The sequence below is a fragment of the Rhipicephalus sanguineus genome, chromosome 9, assembly GCF_013339695.2.
Source record: "Rhipicephalus sanguineus isolate Rsan-2018 chromosome 9, BIME_Rsan_1.4, whole genome shotgun sequence".
Taxonomy (NCBI): domain Eukaryota; kingdom Metazoa; phylum Arthropoda; class Arachnida; order Ixodida; family Ixodidae; genus Rhipicephalus; species Rhipicephalus sanguineus.
In genome coordinates, this window is record NC_051184.2 from 1,925,208 (window position 1) to 1,947,290 (window position 22,083).

Consider the following 22,083-nt stretch of genomic DNA (forward strand, 5'->3'; position numbering starts at 1 on the left):
ATGTCTGCTAATCGGAAGGTCAACATCACTGGCACTACAATCACGTAACAAAATGTCTACTGCGTCATTATTAAACCAAGGCAAGACGATATATGATGGGGCTGATTATATAGGCGTGCGCAGGGTTACCCATTAGGTTAGTTTACATGATGTATATTACCTGTTAGGGGGAAGCCAAAGTTTCATCACGCCTCCCCCCCTCCGCCCCTTTGGTCGAATCCAAAACAACGTGATTCACCATGGATGAAAAAAATAAAAATTAAGTGACGGCGTGCTTCTCACAATGGCCTGCCCTTGGTTTGTTGCTTTCCGGGAGTAAAAATGGGAAGTGAACCGTTCTTGGAAATAAACATGAAGGGTTTCGGGCCACCATTGTCGTCAAGAACCTGCGTGGCCATATAGCCCTGCTCTTTAAACAATGACGAGACACGTCCGGCTGAGTGACGGTGTGGGGCAGACTTTGAGCCCTCCCCACCCCTCTGCCCTCCACTTAAGCACGCCTATGGCTGGTTAGCTAGGCCGGCATACCACAACAAGGCACCAACTATCGTTGCAGCGCCTGTTGCAGCGCGCGCGCGAGAGAGAGAGAACAACTTTATGAAATGCCTGCAGAGATGATGAGGCGCGACACCCAAACATATTAGAAAACACGTAAGTTAGAATGTATCTATTGCGCAAAGTTTCTGCACGGAGTTTGTCGCAACACTGAGCGCTCTCCTGTCCATTCGTTGTCGATTCTTTGTGAGGGAACATTTCAAGGCAGTCATCATGATCGACAACACATGACGAAAGAAAAAAAAAAGAAGTTGCGAAAACACAACCTCGTGAAATGCGTTTCTACGAGCAGCATGCAGTTGTGTATAGCAAGATGAAAGTGAAGAGCGACGAAAAGCGAAAAGAAGCTGCAAATTAGTCAGGCGATCTTTTCATGTCTTGCATACAGTCAAAATGCTTCTGCAGCCTTGCTCTGCAGACATCAGCGGGCGCGTGCGTTGAGGGTTGTCAGAGGAAAGTCTGACCGCAACATGAGGCTGAATCGAGCATGCGCAGTGCTTACCGACAACTCCTCGCCTCACGTGACACACGTGTCAAAAGAGGGCGCGGTGGGTAATCGCTATATAAGAGGAAAGCCGAATTGCTCGAGGCGGAGACTGCTGGATACTGTCTTTTAAGAAGTGCTCATGCGTGCAGCGTGGGTTCCGCTGTAATCAGGGCTAGTTTAATTGAGCGTTGCATCGCTCGCTTTGCCAGTGCCTTGACTTGTTTTTTTTTCGGATCGCTGTAGGGTTAATAAATCATCCTTTAGTTAGCGCGCCATCTTTCCCAGCTAGTGAGCGACACCCCGCTTCAAGTGTCACCGTCATTGTGAATTTCGTGCTTGCTAGCCCGATCTTTGTCCTAGGAGTGAGCCCCGGAGACGAACAATATTCGAGTACGAAGACAAAGCAAGGCAAGCGTCGTCAGGATTCACAGATGAAAGGTCTGCAGCAATCATTTTTCTGAATATCGCGATCGCTGAAAGAATTAGATTTGGGAAGCCTTAAGGCTTGGAGAAAGCGTCAATTGTGAAGGCGGCTTCGTGCTAGTCATCTGAAGGATGGAACTGCTCAGGAAAAATATCACGCGGTTGATTGGAAGCTGTCATACAAAGCCTGTATGCGTGTCAGTGATCCCGCATAAAATGAAATGTGACTATATTGGAGAATTGTGTGTGCCACTAATTTTGCGCCTACTATTCGGTAACTTATTTCTTTTCGCAGGCTTCTTTTCACTGCATTGACAATGTTTACTCTTGCATGGCCAAGTAGTCATGTTAAAAAGGTTTAAGCCAGTTGAACGCTCTGTTGCCGTCGTTGAAAGCTAAACGTAAACGTAAAAGAAATCAAACAGAAAATTGGGGGACGCTTAAGATTCGCCTTTAAGAGTTCAAGGCGATAGCGATATCCTGCCCCCTAGTGCGCACTTCGAACACTACGAGTGTTTAACAGAATGCGCGTACTAAGGTGTGTGCCTTGCCCTTACAAAAAATCCTATTGAAAAATAATTGAAAAGCTAGTGGTCAATGTTGACGCATTGTATTGAAAAGTATTTGAATGATATTTGAAAAGTTATTGCAAAGTCATTAAGCTCACCATTTACACCCATTGAAAATTGGCCGGTGATATTTTATAAAAAAGTTATTGACACAAAAGTGATTGAATAGTAGTGAACCTGTTATTGAATAGTTTATGAGCTGCAATTCAAGCGGCATTGAAATTTGATCATCTAGTTATTGAAAGTAAATGTACAGTATGTCGTAATAGTTGTTGAATTCTTGTAGACATGCAAGTGTGATATATATCCTCCTTGTAAAAAGACAGGGCGTGCAAACACGGACACAAGAAGGAAGTCAGGACACCACAAACGCCGACTAACAACTGAAGAGACGCACAACGGCTGAAAAGAAAGAAGGCACGAAAACTTATCTGCGCATGCTCATCCAACAGGCGAACCTATCAATCCGGCACGCGTGGCGGTCTACGTGGAAGATAACTGTTAAGGTATTTGATTTCATCTTTATGCAAGTTAATCGACGGTTGGCTCACGCATGCGCTACCACTATTCTCGATATGCCATGCTTCAATCATCAGGCGCGTTTCTTCATTTCTATGCCGGTACAACACTGCGCATTCATCAAATTTTGGCGTGCACTTACAATCTCGACAATGTAAGGATAGATTAGAAGGTGAGCCTCCTGTTAGCGATCTCTTATGTTCTAATAATCTCTGGTTGATGCATCGGCCCGTCTGTCCTACGTAGAAGCGGCCGCAGCTGAAAGGGATCTTATACACCACACTCGTACGGCAATCAATGAATTTGTTGGTGTGTTTCACGAAACAAATATCGGTCCGCTTCTTGTCTTTTACACCCTCATTCTTCCTCTGCACAGCGGCACAAATCTTACCTAGCTTATTGGCAGCCGTGAAAACAACATTAACGCCGTATCTAGTTCCTGCTTTCTTTAGCCTGTGAGATACGCGATGAATGTACGGTATACCTACGACACGTTTCTTCCTATCGCTTTCTGCAACCATGCTCGGACTTAACACAATAGACTTCTTTAAACGTTCAGCGACCGTGGCCACTGCATCACGAGGATACCCTACATCTAAAAGACGCGTAACCTGTGCGTTAAAGCTATCACTCATTTTGTGCTCACACGACTTGGTGAGGGCTGACTTAAGGCAAGACATGGCGATGCCGTTTTTTACAACCTTCGAGTGCTTCGACGAAAAATTTAACAGCGGTTTCGAAGATCAGGACTGTGTTGTTAGCATCAAGGGTTCTAATATGCATCTCAAATGTTCTGATCCTATCCGGCCTTTGGTTAATTACTGTGTCGAGAAGAAACTCAGGCCAGTAATTTCAGATAAGGAAGGGTATTTTGTAATTATTCCGGACAGTGTGTTCTCAGAAAAAGCATTAACAGCCATAGAAAAGAATTTTAGGACGGTAAAACTTAAGCCATCGGTAGTTAGGCAACGTGCTGTCGACCTTTTGTTAAGACATAATCTTGAGAGAATAGCTTGTAATGTCAAGAAGGCTAAATCACTCACTTTAGAATTGTTTTTTTTCAGCCAAAACACATAAGAACGAGATTCCGTTTCGAGCAATCGTTTCAGAGCAAGGCACCTGGCAAGTCGCTGTATCTAGTTATTTGCAGAACTGCTTAACCTCTTTGAGTTTTTCAGACCCTTTTCGTATGCGTAATTCTCAGGCGCTAGTTCAGTTCCTCACAGAGGAGAACCCCGGCTGTTGTAAGGCCTTTAGCATGGATATTGAAGACCTGTATTATTCTTTGCCGCATGAGGACTTGTTAAAATGTGTTAATGAATGTATTAACGAACAAGAGCACCAGACGCTTTTCACCGAAAAATGTGGTGTTTCTACCGGGGCATTTCTAGAAATCCTTTCCATGTATTTAAAGTCGACGCTGGTAGGTTGGAAGGAAGGCGTTTATGTGCAGAAAACAGGGATATGTATTGGGTCTAAAGTTGCTCCGGTTCTTAGTGATTTATACCTTAGCAAGATTGACAATCTTTTGGAAGGCGTCTTAGGTAATTCGGTTATTAAGGTTTTTCGTTATGTGGACGATTACTTGATTTTTGTAGTGGTGAGGACTTTGAAAAGGTGGTAACTTCCGTGAGCGAAAAATTTGAATTAAATGGAGGAGGGCTGAGCTTCACTAAAGAGGTGCCTCAGAATAATGGAATACAATTTCTAGACATTTCCTTAACGTTCCAGAAGAACCACGTGTGCTGGCAGTATTCTCCTAGATCTTCGAAACCGCTGTTAAATTTTTCGTCGAAGCACTCGAAGGTTGTAAAAAACGGCATCGCCATGTCTTGCCTTAAGTCAGCCCTCACCAAGTCGTGTGAGCACAAAATGAGTGATAGCTTTAACGCACAGGTTACGCGTCTTTTAGATGTAGGGTATCCTCGTGATGCAGTGGCTACGGTCGCTGAACGTTTAAAGAAGTCTATTGTGTTAAGTCCGAGCATGGTTGCAGAAAGCGATAGGAAGAAACGTGTCGTAGGTATACCGTACATTCATCGCGTATCTCACAGGCTAAAGAAAGCAGGAACTAGATACGGCGTTAATGTTGTTTTCACGGCTGCCAATAAGCTAGGTAAGATTTGTGCCGCTGTGCAGAGGAAGAATGAGGGTGTAAAAGACAAGAAGCGGACCGATATTTGTTTCGTGAAACACACCAACAAATTCATTGATTGCCGTACGAGTGTGGTGTATAAGATCCCTTTCAGCTGCGGCCGCTTCTACGTAGGACAGACGGGCCGATGCATCAACCAGAGATTATTAGAACATAAGAGATCGCTAACAGGAGGCTCACCTTCTAATCTATCCTTACATTGTCGAGATTGTAAGTGCACGCCAAAATTTGATGAATGCGCAGTGTTGTACCGGCATAGAAATGAAGAAACGCGCCTGATGATTGAAGCATGGCATATCGAGAATAGTGGTAGCGCATGCGTGAGCCAACCGTCGATTAACTTGCATAAAGATGAAATCAAATACCTTAACAGTTATCTTCCACGTAGACCGCCACGCGTGCCGGATTGATAGGTTCGCCTGTTGGATGAGCATGCGCAGATAAGTTTTCGTGCCTTCTTTCTTTTCAGCCGTTGTGCGTCTCTTCAGTTGTTAGTCGGCGTTTGTGGTGTCCTGACTTCCTTCTTGTGTCCGTGTTTGCACGCCCTGTCTTTTTACAATGAATACTTACCAACTAGCTCAGCTCTCTGTTATTATATATCCTCCCCCTGAAAGAACAATGCCTACTGAAGCACATGCCACAGTAGGCATGGTCCAAAAGGTCTTGCATAGAACCTCTTGAAGAATGCCTGCTGAGGCACGTGTTTACAATATAAATTGCAGTTCCTTGGGCTTCATAACACTTTTCGTAACTCTAATAACAGCTGCTAAGTGCCCTTTATGGGTTTTATATGAGCACACAGCTATCTGTAGATAGGCACTGCTGGTGTATGCTTGCATAAAAAGCAATAAGAGGCCAGCATAGTTAGTGTTATTGCGGCAGACTATGCCAACTCACTCTGGACGGGAAACAGCAAGCTACATGTACACAAAAAGCAAAGAATAACTTAAATCAGGTCAGTTTACTTTCACTATAGCTGAATTACAGTAGGTAAGGCACAACTGCACGGAGGCAGATCGCGCTTTCAATAACTGCAATAGCAAAAGCTTTTTATCGCCTGTTATAATGCTTCAGTTCTTCCAACCCCGCGTAAACCTGGAAACAAGGTAATCTGCGCGAGAAATAAAATACACACACACAGACACTGGGAGAAGTCAACTCTTTTATAAGTTCTGTGACCTTTCGTTTTCTTTCAAGAGCCCAAGGAAAAGAAGAAAACGCAAATATGCGGACAATCTATCTTTATTTATGCAAAAACTGCAAGTAACGCCACCATCAGAGATGAAAGCCATAATTTGTTTGGTGTAGCACTTGTTTCAAAATAAAAAGAGTGACTCCCACCTGCAAAAAAAAAAAAAAACAGGAGAAAAGGAAATTGTTATATAAGTTCGTACCTAGCAGAGGACGGTGTGAACAGGCGAAAACTCGATAACATCGTACGGCTACAAAGGGGCGAAGATGCTACAATTAACCAGGCTGAAGCGACGCGCGGGATGATGAAAACATTCCTTTATTAAAATTTAAAGAAAACGGGGAGGGTCCCTATTCCGGGACTCCTATGGCAACCTCTGCGATAGCCCAGGCCCGCTGGACGAGCGCCCGACAGACCTCGGGGGCGCCTTCGCGAAGGATGCCTTGCCACTGCTCTGGGGTACGGGTGGACCGAAGGATTGGTGGGAGGGGAGGGAAGTAGGCAGCGGTGCACTCTACGGTGACGTGAAATGTTGTGGGGATGGCGCCACATCCTGGACAGGCGTTGGTATAGCGAGTCGGATATAATTTGTGCAGGAAGTGTAGATTTGGAAAGAACGACCACTTTGAAGGCGCGCGTTGAAACAGTCAAGGCAAAGTAACATCTTAGCACTAGAAAGACGCCCCACTTATGTCCATAAAACAAGATTTTGAACACTCACTCGCCATTCGAAACTATTCCAAAATAGCGCAAATAGCGCAAAGTAGCTTTGCAGAGTCAGAATCGTAGTACAGGCGCTCGAACGTAAACGTATAATGTATACCTTGAAACAAGCTCCGTTAAGCGCGGCCAATAAAAGTCAGTACGTTCGAAAGTGAACGTAAATCGTAACCTACATTTATATTAGGACAGTGTAATCCTGCATGCCGCAAACATTACGCAGTCACGTACTTCTGAAACATGTCGCGCATGTAGCCCGTGATGCAACAAAACACGCATTTTCCATCGCTTTCGAATATAATTGTGCACAGGTAAAGAAAATTAACTTACCTTCAACAAGGACAGAGGCCTGTAGTTTAAGGAATCCGCAAATCCAAGCAATGGTAAGTGATCGCTTCCGTCCCTCCATCTAAGCAGAAATGAAAATGCGACAGTCTCGCACCCAAACTGAGACGTCCATTTCTCCGCAGGAAACGTTCCGGGACTAGGCTTAACTCCAGTACGCGTATAACGGCCACTAACAGGCACTCCAGAGGAAGGTAGTCCTTGCATGCAGGTACACGAGTGCTGAACATGCCGCGAAGTAGCTTCTTCACAGCTGCGTTCATAATTTCCGTGAATCACGGCACTCACAGAGCACGAACCGTAGCGAGAGGAGACTAGCGCGGCGAGCGTGACCGGCACGTTCGAATTCCGCGTACTCGACTGACGCCACACAACGACGCGGATGGATACACCGGATAGAGCACCAGCGCTACGAAGCCCGTCACGAAGTTAGGCGGTAATTGCTATTATTAAGAAAGTTACGTAAAGCTTGCTGGTTAACGACCTTCGCACTCTGCATGTTTGTTGACGCAATGCAACACAACAAATTTATTATTCTTTTGGCGTTATTTTCTTAGTCGCAATAAGACATGGCACGCAAGCTCGAGTTCAAGCGTTCGTTTCAACGTGTTTTGCATGGAGCAAAGGCGTGCGTTTGCGCCAGCAGGGATAGTAATAAAATAAAATGAAAAGGAGTGATAGTCGCTGGTACATCACGTTTCTCTGGTAGATGTATGCGGCGAGCTTTGAGAGATTGGTTTAGTCGACACCGCGTACAGGCAGGCGCTGTATTACGTGCCGAGGCCCCCACCATCCATAGGTAGATACTTTTACGTCATGCCCGCGATAGCGTTAAAGAGCTCGTTTCGCAGAAATTCCGGTGTCGGCGGCGGCTTCTTTGGTTGCGAGCGAAAAAGCAGCGTTTGCTGTGAGCGAAAATTTGAGGTAGATGCAAATAAAGATATCAGCCATGGGGCACCGTACTTTGGCTTTCCTTGCGGCACGGTTTGGGTCTCCACCGAGAAGCGAAGGCAGGCTAGCGATCGGCAAGGCGATACCCACCCGTATACATTGGACACACAAAATATTGTTGTAATAAATGTGCTGTTGAAGAGGGCGCAAACCTTTACCTTTACAATACGTATTTCATGTGTGTGTGCGCGTGCGCGCGTGCGCGCGTGCGTGCGTGCGGATATCGCTATCGCGTTCAAGTTTAACGGTTTATCAATTTTTGTTACTGGCTTGCCTCCACGGCGGTACATAAATGGTGCCTATCCTTAAACACTGCTTATGACCGTTCAATCCTCAAACGAATCTGCCTTTGGGGCCGCCGCGGTGGTACAGTGGTTACGGTGCTCGGCTGCTGACCCGAAGATCGCGGATTCAATCCCGGCCGCGGCGGTCGCATTTTTAATGGAGGCGAACGTGCTAAAGGTCGATTTACTTCAATTTAGGTGCACGTTAAAAAGCCCCAGGTGTGTCATATTTCCGGATATGAGCTCTCCACAACGGAGTGACTTACAATCATATTGGGGTTTTGGCGCATAAAACCGCAATAATTCATTAATTAAGCTTTCTTTGTGTATTCAGCTGCAGTACAGTTTCTGCGCACTGTATACAGTGTCCTAGGAGGGCACAGTTACCTGCGTTGCTTCGGGTACTAAAGCAAGAAGTCAGCAATGCTTTGTTGCCGCATGAAGAGTTTTGTAGTGGGTCATTCGGTTAGAGCTAATTAAAACGGACAGGCTTGAGAAATCACGTTGCCGAAGGTAGCTAGTAATATAATCCCACGTAGGGACCCCCAGGCCAAACTTGAGGGCCCGATCGAGGGAACGTACTCTGGATGGCCAGGGTTTGGTCATTGAGTTCGGGGCTTCGCAAGCCTCATGCGCTTCTGAATATCAGTTACCATTGCTACATCTCTGCATTACTGTAAAAGGTTGCGTAGAATGTGGAGTCGTATTTAAAAATAAAATTGTATTTTTTGTAATTTATTATATTACTTGCAGTAGCAAGTTCTGCATATGCTTAAAAAATTTTGCTTTACATTAGCTGACACATAGAGAGCGTCCGTGATGCAAGTAGTGCTGTAATGTTGATTGTGTGCAAGAGTATTTGTGCTTGCCGGAAATTAAATGTCATGTATGCCGGCTACCAAAAAAAGGCAAATAAACCTACTATTTGCGCATGTGTGTCTGGGTTTCTTAATAAGATGGCAAGAGTGCTCGTGATCTTATCTGTAATAAGTTTCACGCCCACCTTCATACGTCCGCGGATGGTCCTAAACTCAACCACCGTGCAACATAAAATCAACAAAACATCAATATATTTTTCAACATGTACTTTTGATTGGAAAGAATCAATGACACTTTTGTTGTCTAGTCATTGTGAAGATTCAACGACATTTGACATTTAGTTGAAAAGTCATTGATTCAATCATTCATCAATCATTTGTCAACAGCTACTCAATAGTCATTTTTATAAGGGTGTGTAATGGGTAGCATGCTTTAAACCAGGAGCAATTATGCGCGACAAATTTTTCGAAGTTGCGATGCACCCACTACGTGGTCTTAAGGGAATTCGCGCAGTAATGTGTGTGCCTTTTGTAATGGGTGGCCGGCTTTACACCACCAGCTCGTTATGAAATTCACATGGTGTGACGCCCGATGGCAATATACGCTTGTACATCGTTTTACTGCGATATTAAATCTCGTACTGTGACACCTGTACACAGGACGCGTATGTTTGGGAAGCATAAAGGTTACTTTCAGTGCAGCTCCAAGCAGAGGCGTGGCTGTGTGGTAGAACACCTGCTTGCCACGCAGACGGCTTGGGTTTGATTCTCACTCGGACCCAACATTTTTATTATTTATTTTATTTGCAGCTTTTTCGATTTTTCGGTCACGGACAAGATGATGATTTTTCGCTCACAACCAACGGCGTCGACGCCGACGCCGACGGCGGAATTTCTGCGATGCGAGCTCTTTAAAGCTATCGCGTTAAAATGCACAAATTTATACTTGTGCGCTGTACCGCGTAATGTTAACTTGAAATTTTATCTTTCCTTTTTTTTTATTTTTTTGCAGATGCACCTTGTACAACGCGGTATTATTCTTGCTAAAGGAATTTTCCTAATTTGGCTGTCGGGCTTGTCGCTCAGTGAAGCAGTCAGTTATACTCCAGTGGAAATTATTTCACTCGTGCGCATACGTACAGAGGGAAGTGAGTACAACTTCTCGGCAAGTGTCAGTTATTTCAGAATATATCCTATAAATAAGACGGTATTTATGTAATCGTTCCCTGCAATATTGACTAAACAGAACAACCGAGCGCGCGACGTTACCCGTGGCATGCGCGAGAAATACGAAGTAAACATCGACGATTAGAGGAGGACTGCCGATAAGCGCAATAATTCAATGAAGCTGTCGACTGTAGAGCATAAATTCCCCTGCAGAAGAATGGCACCATATTTTTTAGCAGTTGTGCTTTAGTGCGGGCACCGAAAGGACCAGTGAAGCCATTACAACTGTTTTTCGGACACTGCCCACTTATGCTGTTATAACTTTAATTGCGGATATGGGAGGTAAAAGCGTGGTATTTAAACTCCTCCAAATTAATCGTTGCAGATAAGTGCCAACACAGCCGCTGGTATTTCAGTTCGACAGTGAACGTGAGGGACAGATGTGAGCGGCTGTCATGTTATGCAGAAGACAACGTTGTGGTGAAGCTGATGTAAGTTGCCACTCTGCTGCACGATTTGTGTCCAGCGTACAATTCGCTGAGCTCACCTAATCCTTACACTTGTGGCGCGGTTTTATCAATTCTAACTTCTAATGATTTAATACAAACATTACTTCCTGCAATGTGCATACGAGCTAGTTGGTAGTTCATGATTTCTTCTTTAGCGTAGACTTCCGAGAGAAGGGACAGAAAGATTTGTGGCAATGGTAGCGAAGCTTCCATAGACGCCCATACGTTCAGAAAATGGCGGCTCATCAGCTGCACATGGGGCTTAGCGCCATCTGTGTGAGGAGGGAACACTTCCGGCGGAACAAAAAACAAAGCGGATGTGATGCAATATCCGATAAAAAAGTGACGTCATTTTGTTGTCACTATAGCGCGAAATTTGACCTCAAAACATTTTTCTTAGGCCCCTGATCGCTAGGACTCGCGCTACGGCGAGCCGGCAACCCCTTGGCGAGTGCGCTTGAAGCCAACGCTAGCTAAACTAATATCGTCCCGTGACTAAACAGCGGTGTTTAAGTGTACCGCCGTTCAATTCGCCCTGGCTTTACTAGGAAACCTTATTCTTGGAGCTTTTATTCTGCGTTCGTGTCATCTTCCATAGGGTGAATAAAGTAGGCAGCAGCGTACGTACCTCTCAGGTTTGCAACGTTGCTGATGTTCTTCGCACATGCGCAGGGGACTTAAAGAGCGCATTGCATGTGTGCTTCAGTTCTAATGAGAAGAAATGACTCCTGGTCACGCCAAAATAATGATATTTCAGTTTTATTCAATGGTCACAATAACGCAATTTTATCACACCCTACACAATGCGCAACAAATATCGTAATAACTACAAAAAGTGCGTACACTACGTGCACTATGTTTTGCCTTAGGTTCCGATAAATTAACCTTACGTGTAACGTGTCAAGACATGCGAATTGTAGCGCGACAGATAACTTAGCGATCTGCTCCCCGATAGCAGGAAATAAAGTAGGCACTACGTGTTCACGAAGGAAACCGGGCAGCAGGAATACTGATTCATGAAAATCCAGCAAGCACACTACTCCGAACCGTTGCCTGGGTGTCTTATCTAGAAGAGAAGGCTCGCCAGGCATACGCGTATTGCTGTTGCATCCTTGGAACACCACATCGTTTCCGCGAGTACCGAGGAAAGCGTTCGGCGTGAAATGTTAGCCGCGTCGCGCCGTTGCCCGTTGAACACCGCAGCTAACACGTTCACCAACGATGAAACGCACCTCGCAACTTCGCGAACACCAAAAGCAAATTCTCACCACAATAATTCACAGAACACATGCAAGTGTGAAACACCAGAACACGTGAGGGGGCGTGTCGTTGCAGACGAGTTTACGAGCGCGCCTTTCGATGCACCGCAAGGGCTGCACTGACTAACAATGACGTGCGCCTCTCTTAAGGGGGCGCTAAGAAAAAGGTTTTTCGTACTATCCTACATTCTTGGCACATTGCACCTACATAATATTGTTCACGAAATAAATGTAATTTGTAAAACATCAAGATTGCTTCGCCCTTGAATAAAACTTGGTTTTTCGGTATCAGTGTTTGTTCCCTCCAAACATAGTCGCGCTTCAATCGCAGCACCCATAATTCTCCTTGCTGGTGTCGTTGGCAATAGATTCTGAACCGCTTTTCGCCCGAAGCTTCGCGACCTATTTGAATCGACCTTGTTTGTGGCACAAGCGCTTGTGTGTGTCGCACATTTTTTTCGTCCCTTGTCTGGTAAACCTGCGCTAAAGAAGAAATCATGACACCAGGGGCGTAGCCAGAAATTTCTTTCGGGGAGGGGCGGGGGGTCACCTTCTTGATTTGAAGGGGGCGTCGGGCAGGCAGATGTGATTGAGTGTCATTTTGTGCTCTATGTGCAATGGCAAAAAAAAAAAAAATCGGGGGGTGGGTAGGGGGCACGGCCCCCGTGTGCCTCCCCTGGCTACGCCAATGCATGGCACCTTCCTGTAGTCTGGCATGTTAGCATGTCTTGGATCGGTGAAGGCCGCTTTATTATTTAAATGAGAGCGCCGGCGGTGTGTAGAGGCAGATGCGTGGCGCCTATTCATTGGTGCAAGCGGTGACGTCACGAGGCCGTTGCAAAACTGCAACATAGGGTAGCGCATTCTGCACCGGTTATTTGTCAGCCCACGCGTATACTGATTCACGCTGTGCCTGGAATTTGCCTACGTTTATTGCATAGCAAAAGCCAAGCTTCTATCATTTTTTCAGCGCAAAATTGTAAAACGCTGTATTAAATAACGGTTAGCCAATGTGCACTGTAAAGTAATGCTGTGGTACTAGAGCGTTGTCGGGTTCTCGGTCATTATTGGCCTGATCTAGCTGGTACGCTATGATCTTATATAAGGTCGCAATTTTTGCCGGATATTGCGTGTCAGCGGCAAATACATACGAAGTAAAAGAAGAAAAAGACGAATACGATTTCATCCGACTGGCCAAACTGAGAATCAGGCCGGTGGAACTAAGGCCGCGAACGTGTCGCTTTCTAGCCTACGCCACGCGTTTTTGGAGGGCAACCGTTCGCTTATCATCACCATCTTGACTGCGCCCACTTCAGGAAAAAGGCCTCTCCCATGTTTCGCTAATCAATTCGTTCCAGTGCTTGTTGCGAACACGTTATCGCTGCAAATTTCTTAATCGCACCTGCCCACCTATATGTTTGTCCCCCTCGCGCGTTTGCCTTCCCCTGAAAACCAGTCAGTTACTCTAAACGACCAGCGGTTATCTTGCCTACACGCTACATGCTCTGCCCACGCCCGTTTCTTCTTGATTTCGACTAAGATTTCTTTAATAAGACGTTCGCTTATCAGGGCCAATGCTTCTTACAGAACGAAAATACGCTCACACGTGATAGCAAAGAATTTATGCACAACGAGCTTGTTCGGTATGTCGTTATGAGCCGGGCTTTGGATAAAAAAGAGTTGGAGGTGTGGCGGCCTGTACAAAACGCAGGGGCGGTATTGATGTTGGCGTCTTGTGCAATGTGAACACAATGCGTCTGACTAACACTGCCTAGAACTATGTAGTATGAGTTGCGTCTGTGTAGTCGATATGCCTTACACCAGTATTGTAATTCATTCCGCGTAGAAAATTGTGCACCAAGGAACTTTCCATGGACAAAAAAGAAGGTTTCGTTGAAGGGAACGCCGGTATACGACTGTGCGGAAATTCGCGCGCTGTCGAAGTCTGCGCGAGACCTTTCGCATTTAAATTTCTCATAAGTAAATTACGAATTGTCTAAGTAGGCTGAATGCAGGCGTTAATATAAATAGCTCCCGTTGCCACTCTTCTCGTTTTTCGCGAAATTTCAACACAGCTTTAATTTTGGAATCCCTGTCTGAGATAGACACTAATACTGCCCACTGAGATATGCATTAATGCTCACGTTGCATGACCTCGGTGGTTCCGGACTGCCAGCTTTTCCGTTGAACCGAAAACCGATACAAATATTTTGGCTTCACTCCAGAACGAAATACTAGAGTCTTTTAGCAAGTTACGGAAATACGGCACGCAAATACGATAAGGCAGTACTGTAGCGCTCCTCCTTTCCCGCTTGTTGTTCTTAAGCCGCTCCCAGTTCCAGTGACAATGCGTACCCCGAAAGACAGGTTCCTCGTTAACAACGCGTAGGCTGACAGGTAATAATGAGGCGTGGTAACTCCACAGTAACTTTTTTGAAAAAGCTTTAGTGTTGTTAGGGTGCCTTCACAGGCAAAAGCACAACGACCGGGAAAGGAGGAGCGGTACCGTCATACCGTAGCGTTTTGGCGTACCGTATTTCCGTAACTTGCTAAAAGACTAATAGATAACGTTTCGGTTACGTTTTAGTCCGGGTAAAAAATTTCATTTTCTTTTGTTTTTAGTTCTTTATTTTCGCTCCATTCCGACTTACTGCTCGCCACTGCAATTTTTCAGTTGTCAGTGACTGTAGAAGGCAGGACCTAGAAAGTATGTTCTTGGTTTCTGTTTGCCGCTGCTGACAGAGAAAATAGTTGCAGTATGGCGATTTTCAGGTGTGCCCCGCCTCCGGTAGGGTGTCATCGGGAGTCAAAATTTGCTCAAGCACCCTTTCCCCATTGCTGCCGTGTCAGCTGCCCACATATACGTGAGTTACATTTTCCAGTGTATCGAATTCATACGTTAGGATCACTTTTATCGGCCACCGAGCATATGGTGTCCCCGGTCATATTTGTAATATGTTAGCAAACATCATCATTTTCTTGCCGAAATCACATTATCTACGTATTGAAATCTTGATGTGGCAATTTTTCGGGTTGAGTGCACATACACAACCGAATGACTGTTGGGGGACTCAAGGTATCCCTATACCCTTTAGAAAATATATACTGATGCCATCCCGACCACTAGCAATAGAATCAAGTACTTGCCTCAACCCTTTCCCTACCGTGAAAAGAGCAGAAAAATGTACCAAATTTACCGGAATTTTTTTTCGCTCAATATGTAGACTTATTTGCTCAGAATAAAACGGTACCGTTATTTCAATTCAATGGGGTTCCTTTATTTCACTAATCGCGTAAAAAAGATAGCTCGAAGATGGCTTCACTGCATGGTAGTAAAATGAAAGATGGCAATAAATTGAGAGACACAAATGGCGCAACATGGACAAGAGTGGCCATTTAGCGTCAAGAAAGACAACTATGACCATTGGTTCCATGTGGGACCAGGTTTTGTTAATAACGAGTATAGACGTCATCGGTCTTCTTGGTACAAAATCTCATGAAGACTATAGTAGTCAACGGGAGGGAAAGGGTTAAATGCTGATGTTCTACTTTTTCGCCACCACTGCAGTGACAAACTGATGCTTCGGGATGTTTATACATACGTCACATGCATCATGCGCAGAGGGTGCATAGCATCAAGAAGCGAAACAGAAAAATTCAAAATTTACCGTTCGAAGTGCACCCAGGGTAGAACGACCCGGGTGCCGCATAGATGCTGAAAAAGACAGAGAATTCTTTTCAAATAGCGCTACATTTTATTCCAAGCGTAAGCAGGAAGATTCCTTAACCGGGCAGCGTGGTGCGCGGCAACTGAACGAAGACCACTCACCCCTAACGTGCACCCGTTTGGGATGAGTGTAGCTATGGATTCGTGCAATTCGTGCAATACAGCTGTTTACGATTCAAAATATTATTACTTCTTGCGTGTCTATGTAAAGGTTCGATCGTAGCTTTCTTTTTATCTCTTCTAATATTAGCATAGCTCTTAACTGGTTGAACTGTGGCTAGTCTAGGAAATACATTGCACCGAAACGTTGGTGTACCCTATGTTACGGAGCGATACTCGTCCCATTTCTCACATTAAAATTTATCTGTGGCACGGTTGCCCTTTATGCCAACTCGTGCGCAGCCAACGAAAGCAAGAAAGTGATGACAACACAATGGTCAATCCGCAGATGTGTGCGTCACGGACAATGGCACAGTGCTGACAAACGGAACGAGCTTGAACTCAGCAGACCCGTGTGTGCGATATCAATGCCGGAACGGAGTCCTCACAAAAGAAGTGTAAGTAAATTGCGCTTACGGTAAATGTCGCGACAAAATATTTGTAATGAGTGGGCATATATCAGAACAATTGGTTTGTTAGTCGCACTTTCAGCATGTCCTGATTTTGACACAGGGTCATATGAGTCGGACTTGTACGTTACGAATATGGTGTAAATAATTACATGTAATGTTTGCTAGTTTTACTCGATAAGGCTTACTGTAGTACAATTACTTAACAGTTACCAGCGAAATGCGAGCAGTTACATTATCGGCAGATCAGCTGTAGAAGACAACACAGCCTTGATAATTCGGTAACTTCCAGCACTTAATTCAGCGGTAACTATACAATAAAACACCCGCGGCCTTGTCGGGAAGTAGCCTTGCCGTTGTGCATGCTAATAGGAGAAAAACCCATGCGCTCTGCATATTTTGTTTCCTCCTCTTAACGTGCCACGTGTTATCAGAGTAACTTAAATGGAGCTTGCATGCCTGGCACGAACTGGCCCTACCCGACCTCCGTCTCCGACCCCTAGTAGCTGTAAAGCTTTGCGCTTCATACAGAAATCTGATGTGAGCACCGTGGCGATGTAAACGCAATCGTCTGCAGAATATGTTCGTACTTTACAACACCGTCTTGCCCTATGATGTGCATATCGAGCAAGGTTTCAGTGTCGCTACTTGTTTTCTTAAACAGCGAAGCTGTTTAAGCCGGCCGTAAGAACTTTGGTGTGTACAATAATTTGGTGTGTACAAAAATCACCATAAATGGGTATGTGCCACAGAAATTGGGCAAATCTCACTGCTCGTCACTGGTCCACTAAAAATTAAGAAGGCAATAGACGGGCGTATAACACCAATTACGATTTCTAGACAGACGTAACCAGTGATTGAGAAAAGCTTTATTAAGCCATCGCGATAAACCCAGGGATAAACACCGTGGCTGCCTACGTTTCAGCTTCGCTGAAGCATCTGTACGGAGTGATTCAGCGACACGTAGAACGAGAGCACACTAGGGAACGGGAATGGCAACGGCGGTTGCGAGAATACCCCGAAGCGATGAAAGCCCTACGCGACCGAAGACGTGCCCGTAGATCTATGGGAAGTGCGAACGTTCGGTTTCAGCGAGAGTTTCTGTCTCTGGAGTTTGGACATCCGTGTCGTGTCTGTGACTGTCTCTGGTTTAACTATAACCTCTCTGCGCTGAGAAGCAACCTATAAACAACCTAGGATCACCTAGCTAAAGCCTAGGAACAACCTAGAAGCAGCCTAGAAACAACCTAGCATCACCTAGCTGAAGCCTAGCAACAACCTATAAGCAACCATATTAGGCTTTTAGAATCGTCCAGCTTCGCTCTTTCAACCCTTGTGCGATTTAGTGTTAGCTTCGCCGTTTTTACTTTGTTTCGCAATGAAATGAGGGAACGTGATTGAAGAAAACTTTTAAAAGTGAATTGTTAGGGAGGTTGAATAGGGTTTGAAGGACTACAAGAGACACAACGTTAATGAAAACTAGTATATAAAGATGAAGATAAAGAAACAAAAAAACGAGCCCTCAAAATTTTGTTTCTTCATCCATACAAAAAACACAGCGATTAGCCAGTCCAGCTCGTTAATTTTGCTGTATTTGCGATAACCCAATGAAGTTTTTAAGGAGCATAGCGTAGGAGGAATAAGCGGAGTTTTAGCAACGGTTCAAGCTTTTCGGAGCAGTTATCATTGGTCACTGCAATGAAAAGGAAAGTTTTGAAATAACTTCTTTTGAACGCCACTGTTTTTTGTTTTATTTTGCGGCGTCTAGAAGTTTGAAATGAGAATAAGAAATGGGGAAGTTGATGAAGTAGAATTGCTCACTGGAAAGCGCGGCACAATTTTTGCACAAAAGCTGCACTATGTCTTCATTGGGGGTGGCACGTAAAAGACTAAAATATCGAAATTATACCTGCGGTAGGACTAGGTTCACTCCGGCAAGATAATGCATGTCTAGAACAAAATGCGTCCGTCAATCGGGTGGATATAAGGTACGTGGCCAGGAGGAAGGGCGGAGCGCATCCCTGCCGATCCCCTAACTGACGCCTCTGCTGAGCGGTAAGTCTTTCAAGAAAGCTGAATTCCAAAAGTTGCTTGAGCCATGCGGGAAAAACATCATGGACGTTAGGGATTCGAGTGACCGAACAGCTTTTTCCATCAGAAAGGCGCATGAGCTTTCGCAAGTTTACACCCTATAGTTCGAGTTACTCCTTGAGAGATATACAGCATTCAACGCGTAATAGTGATATTGAAGGGGCACACTTGTCTATCGGCAAGCGTTACTAAAGCAACCTGTTTTCTATTGCGTTTGTCCTTTTGTCTGCAGGTGTCCACTGTACAATGACAATAAGTGTCCGATTTCCCCTGGAAAGCCAGGCTCTCCTTATCCAGCTTGTTGCGACTTGGAGAGCACTTGTGAGGATGTAACAAGGAAAAGCGGAATGCAGTTCAACTTGAGAGCCGAATATCACAAAATCAATAACGCTGTTTAGTAGATCCTTTTCGAAAGACGTTAACGTGCGCCTTTCTACATTTCTGGTTGTGGCAGTCCATTCTCGCTGAGAAAAAAATCTGAAGTGCGTTTTCACAAAAACAAGTTATTATAATAAATGCGTACTGTTTACTACAGTCTGGCGCTTTATTTGCTCGTTTTACCAATATATTGCATTAAAAACCACCGTGGGTTTGGACGTGAAAGTGGGGACAGTGCTGGGAAAAGAACTAAAACAGCAGGGGTATCAGACAACTAAAAATGTGATTTACTTGAGAATATTAACCACAATATAGAAACATTCTTGCTGCACTTCACAAATAATGTCGCGAAAAGCATCTCTGAAGGAAGGAATATCTGTAATGGTGGCAATGTTATAAGAAATGCGAAACAACTCCAACTTGTAATCGGGATATATAGGTCGTGATAGCATTTTGATTTTCAGAATGAAACACGCGTTTTATGACGGCGATACGTGAGTGTAAGTGTTTGAAAAGGTCTTTAGTACCATATGCCAAGCAAGGAATCGCGGAAATAAAGCGTATATTATGTAAACCAAGATTAAATACGATGTGAATAAAGCATAGACAAGTTAAAGTTCCTTCATAGCGTTAGCGCTGTACGCTAAGAGTTTGAGATTAAACATCATGCACGTTCTTTTGCGCCGACTCGTAGGCTGCTGTTAGTGGCTGGAGATCAGTAGCCCATATTTCTGCTGCGCATACTCGCTTAGTTAGGAGAAATGTTCTATAACGCAACAGTTCGAGCGGTGCAGGGGCCAGAAAAGCACCTCTGTGGATCCTACCTAAACATACAAGGTGATTCTTCTGGAACTGACCTAATTGAATGGGCTGTAGCTTTGCTGCAAATTATCTGATTTTAATGCAGTTTACGGCAAAACGTTAAGGAAGGATGAAAAGTTAATGGCGTGTTCCGGTTTTTGATGTGCAATGCCGAAAAAAAAAAGAATAATTAAGGAATAACAAAAACCGCAAAATGCTACACAAAAAGGGATGGCTAGTACGGTGCAGCGTTCGCGTCAGCCTGCGGCGGCAGAAGTTGTCGACGCCAGGCTCATCACGTCCCCTTGACGGGAAAACTGAGCACTCTATACATCCACGCGCGCACTGCGCCGCGTCGCCTTGAGACATGCGCATTTGCGCGCGCCCCCGCCTCCCACTCATATGGAATTTCTTCTTTTCTGCGTTGCACATCAAAAAACGGCACGGGTCATTAAACTTTATTGCTTCCCGAGTCTTTTGCCGCAAACTGCAATAGCACAATTTTTGACAAAAATACAGCCCAATGAAATAGGTCAGTTCTAGAAGAACCACCCTATAAAACAGGCGTTACTAGCTACACGTATGGCTACCAATCTTACGTATGCGTGCACGTTTTTAAAAGCAATCTAACCATAAGTACTGGTAGCATCAAGAACTTATTATCAACGGAGACGCGAAAGCTTGCATTTGTTAATGTTCATTAGTGTGTTTCGTAGCTCAGCTAACGTCAGGCTGCAGACTAGCTGTATCCATGCGTTTATATTGTTGATTTTTTTAGTAAGACACGCAGTCGGCTGCGATAACGTTTGGGGTAGATGTTATAGTCTTTGTCAAGTCGTTACAAAGATGAAAAAAGCGCAGAGGAAACGAAACCCTGTCGTACGCCTTATTCGACTTCCTATCACGAACAGAGCCAGTTGCTGGCTATCGTGAGAGAAATACGGAAGTGCATCATTTAGCTGGTATTAAGTTACAGAAGAACTTAGCATCGATGTTGTCCTCTCCGGTGAACAAGAAAGGTTTTATAACTTCAGTTGCTGGAATGACACATGTCAAGTAGAAGACGAAAGCAATGTACCGAGATTATGTCGTATGCAGGATGATCATAACTATCAAAACGGGACTCATTCCAGAATTGCAAAGAAAAGGTATCATCGGAAAAGTAGAACAGACGTTTGAGCTAGCTTTGTGTGTATTTCTGTTCAATGTAAGGGTCATTTTGGTTTGAAATAAATACCATGAAATGAAAAGCTATGGCTCAGTAGTCTATTCTCTCTCATGCGAAAAACACATTGTCATTATGGCATAGGCCCGAAATTCCAGTATCCCTTATTCTCCGTCTTTGCGGAAGACAGGAACGACTCGTAATTCCCTGTGTACTCATCTCGGTATGATAAAAAGAAACCGCCCGTAGCAATGCAGAACCCGGTGAGCAAACTAAAGTACACGGCCAATTTAACGCGTCGAAGCGAAGGAAGCGGTAAACCATGGTAAAGGCAGGAACACAAAAGATGACGGAACGCTTTCCATATGAATGTCTGGCTAGTCCAAAACAGCATTCTACTTAAAAATTCCAGAACACTGGCCCTACATCTGTAACGCCATACAAATTCGTCTTTCAGCAGCCGAAGCAGGGCTTCCAAAGCGCCTAGCCTCGCAAAACCGAAACGCGCGGTTAAAGCATGAACTGAACGTCTAAATACTGACAACCTCATGGTTAGATTGCAGCTGCGCGACCGAACAGCCTTTTTATAAAGAATTGTTTCTTCGTGCAGCTGTGCGCAGCAACGAATGCTTCGCTGTTCCATATATCTCAGTGTTTTTGAGCAAGTATTCGACAGAGTTTAAGTGACTCAAAGAGCAAGGAGAGAAATTACTAAAAACTCAGTTGGAGGAGCTGTGCGACAGTGGACAAGCGTAGCATTGAGTACAAAAAAAAAGAAAAGAAAAAAAGGAGAGCGTTGAAACTAAAAAGAATGAAAATGAAGTAAGAGAAAAGAAAATGAATTTGGCTGTGAAGTGAAGACTGTGAAGTGTGAAGTGAGAAATATTTGTCAAGAGCTGTTACGAAATTGCTAGCGAGCAGCTGCGCTGCTCACTAACTTGAAACAGCACTACCGTTGATACATTGACGTGAACTTCCCTCCCCTATCCCCAGCTATACTTTGCCGTGGAACAGCAACGCAGCCCTCATTCCTGGGAACCGTGACAAGGCCCACACTGTTGATCGCGGTGATTCTCCTCCGCTACATGTCGGCAAAAGTTGCTGTAAGTCTTGCACTTGACCCGGCCTCGTCGAATTGCATGCAGTGGGTATTTATATGATTGGCAGCCCGTCACTGATTTCTCTAGGTAAGATTGTGGATACAGGAGTGAACATGAGAAGTTGAGGCGCATTTGCTCCATCGGAGAGAATAGTATCAAGGCTTGGTAAAGACTAAGTATCAGGACAAATGAAGCCCGGTGTGTCCTATATAACGGTGGATATCTGAATGATATCCAGAGCAGTTGAAACTTTTTATTTTTGTGTGTCTATGTACCTACTGCCCTTAATTACATTACAT

The 22,083-nt window shown here is 44.7% G+C and overlaps 1 protein-coding gene and 1 long non-coding RNA gene across 4 annotated transcripts; one reads left to right on the forward strand and one right to left on the reverse strand.

The window, feature by feature from the left end:
* Positions 1–1,225: 1,225 nt before the first annotated feature.
* Positions 1,226–21,819, forward strand: LOC119404441 (uncharacterized). 3 transcript variants are annotated; one of them, XM_037670933.2, is made up of 6 exons: positions 1,226–1,480; positions 10,031–10,166; positions 10,571–10,676; positions 14,726–14,817; positions 16,129–16,237; positions 21,678–21,819. In XM_037670933.2, exons 2-6 carry the CDS (start codon positions 10,031–10,033, stop codon positions 21,802–21,804), a joined length of 570 nt encoding a protein of 189 aa, XP_037526861.1. In that variant the 5' UTR covers positions 1,226–1,480; the 3' UTR covers positions 21,805–21,819. The 3 variants fall into 3 exon arrangements, with proteins under 3 accessions (XP_037526861.1, XP_037526857.1, XP_037526862.1); XM_037670929.2 differs by lacking the exon at positions 21,678–21,819 and adding an exon at positions 18,573–18,846 and having other exon boundaries at positions 1,232–1,480; XM_037670934.2 differs by lacking the exons at positions 10,031–10,166; positions 21,678–21,819 and adding an exon at positions 18,573–18,846 and having other exon boundaries at positions 1,232–1,480.
* On the reverse strand, positions 5,943–16,023 carry LOC119404442 (uncharacterized). Its single transcript, XR_005186302.2, has 5 exons — positions 15,783–16,023; positions 15,622–15,668; positions 11,323–11,402; positions 6,951–7,029; positions 5,943–6,049 (listed from the first exon to the last, which is right to left on the reverse strand). It is a non-coding gene; the product is annotated as an uncharacterized LOC119404442 (long non-coding RNA).
* Positions 21,820–22,083: the final 264 nt, after the last annotated feature.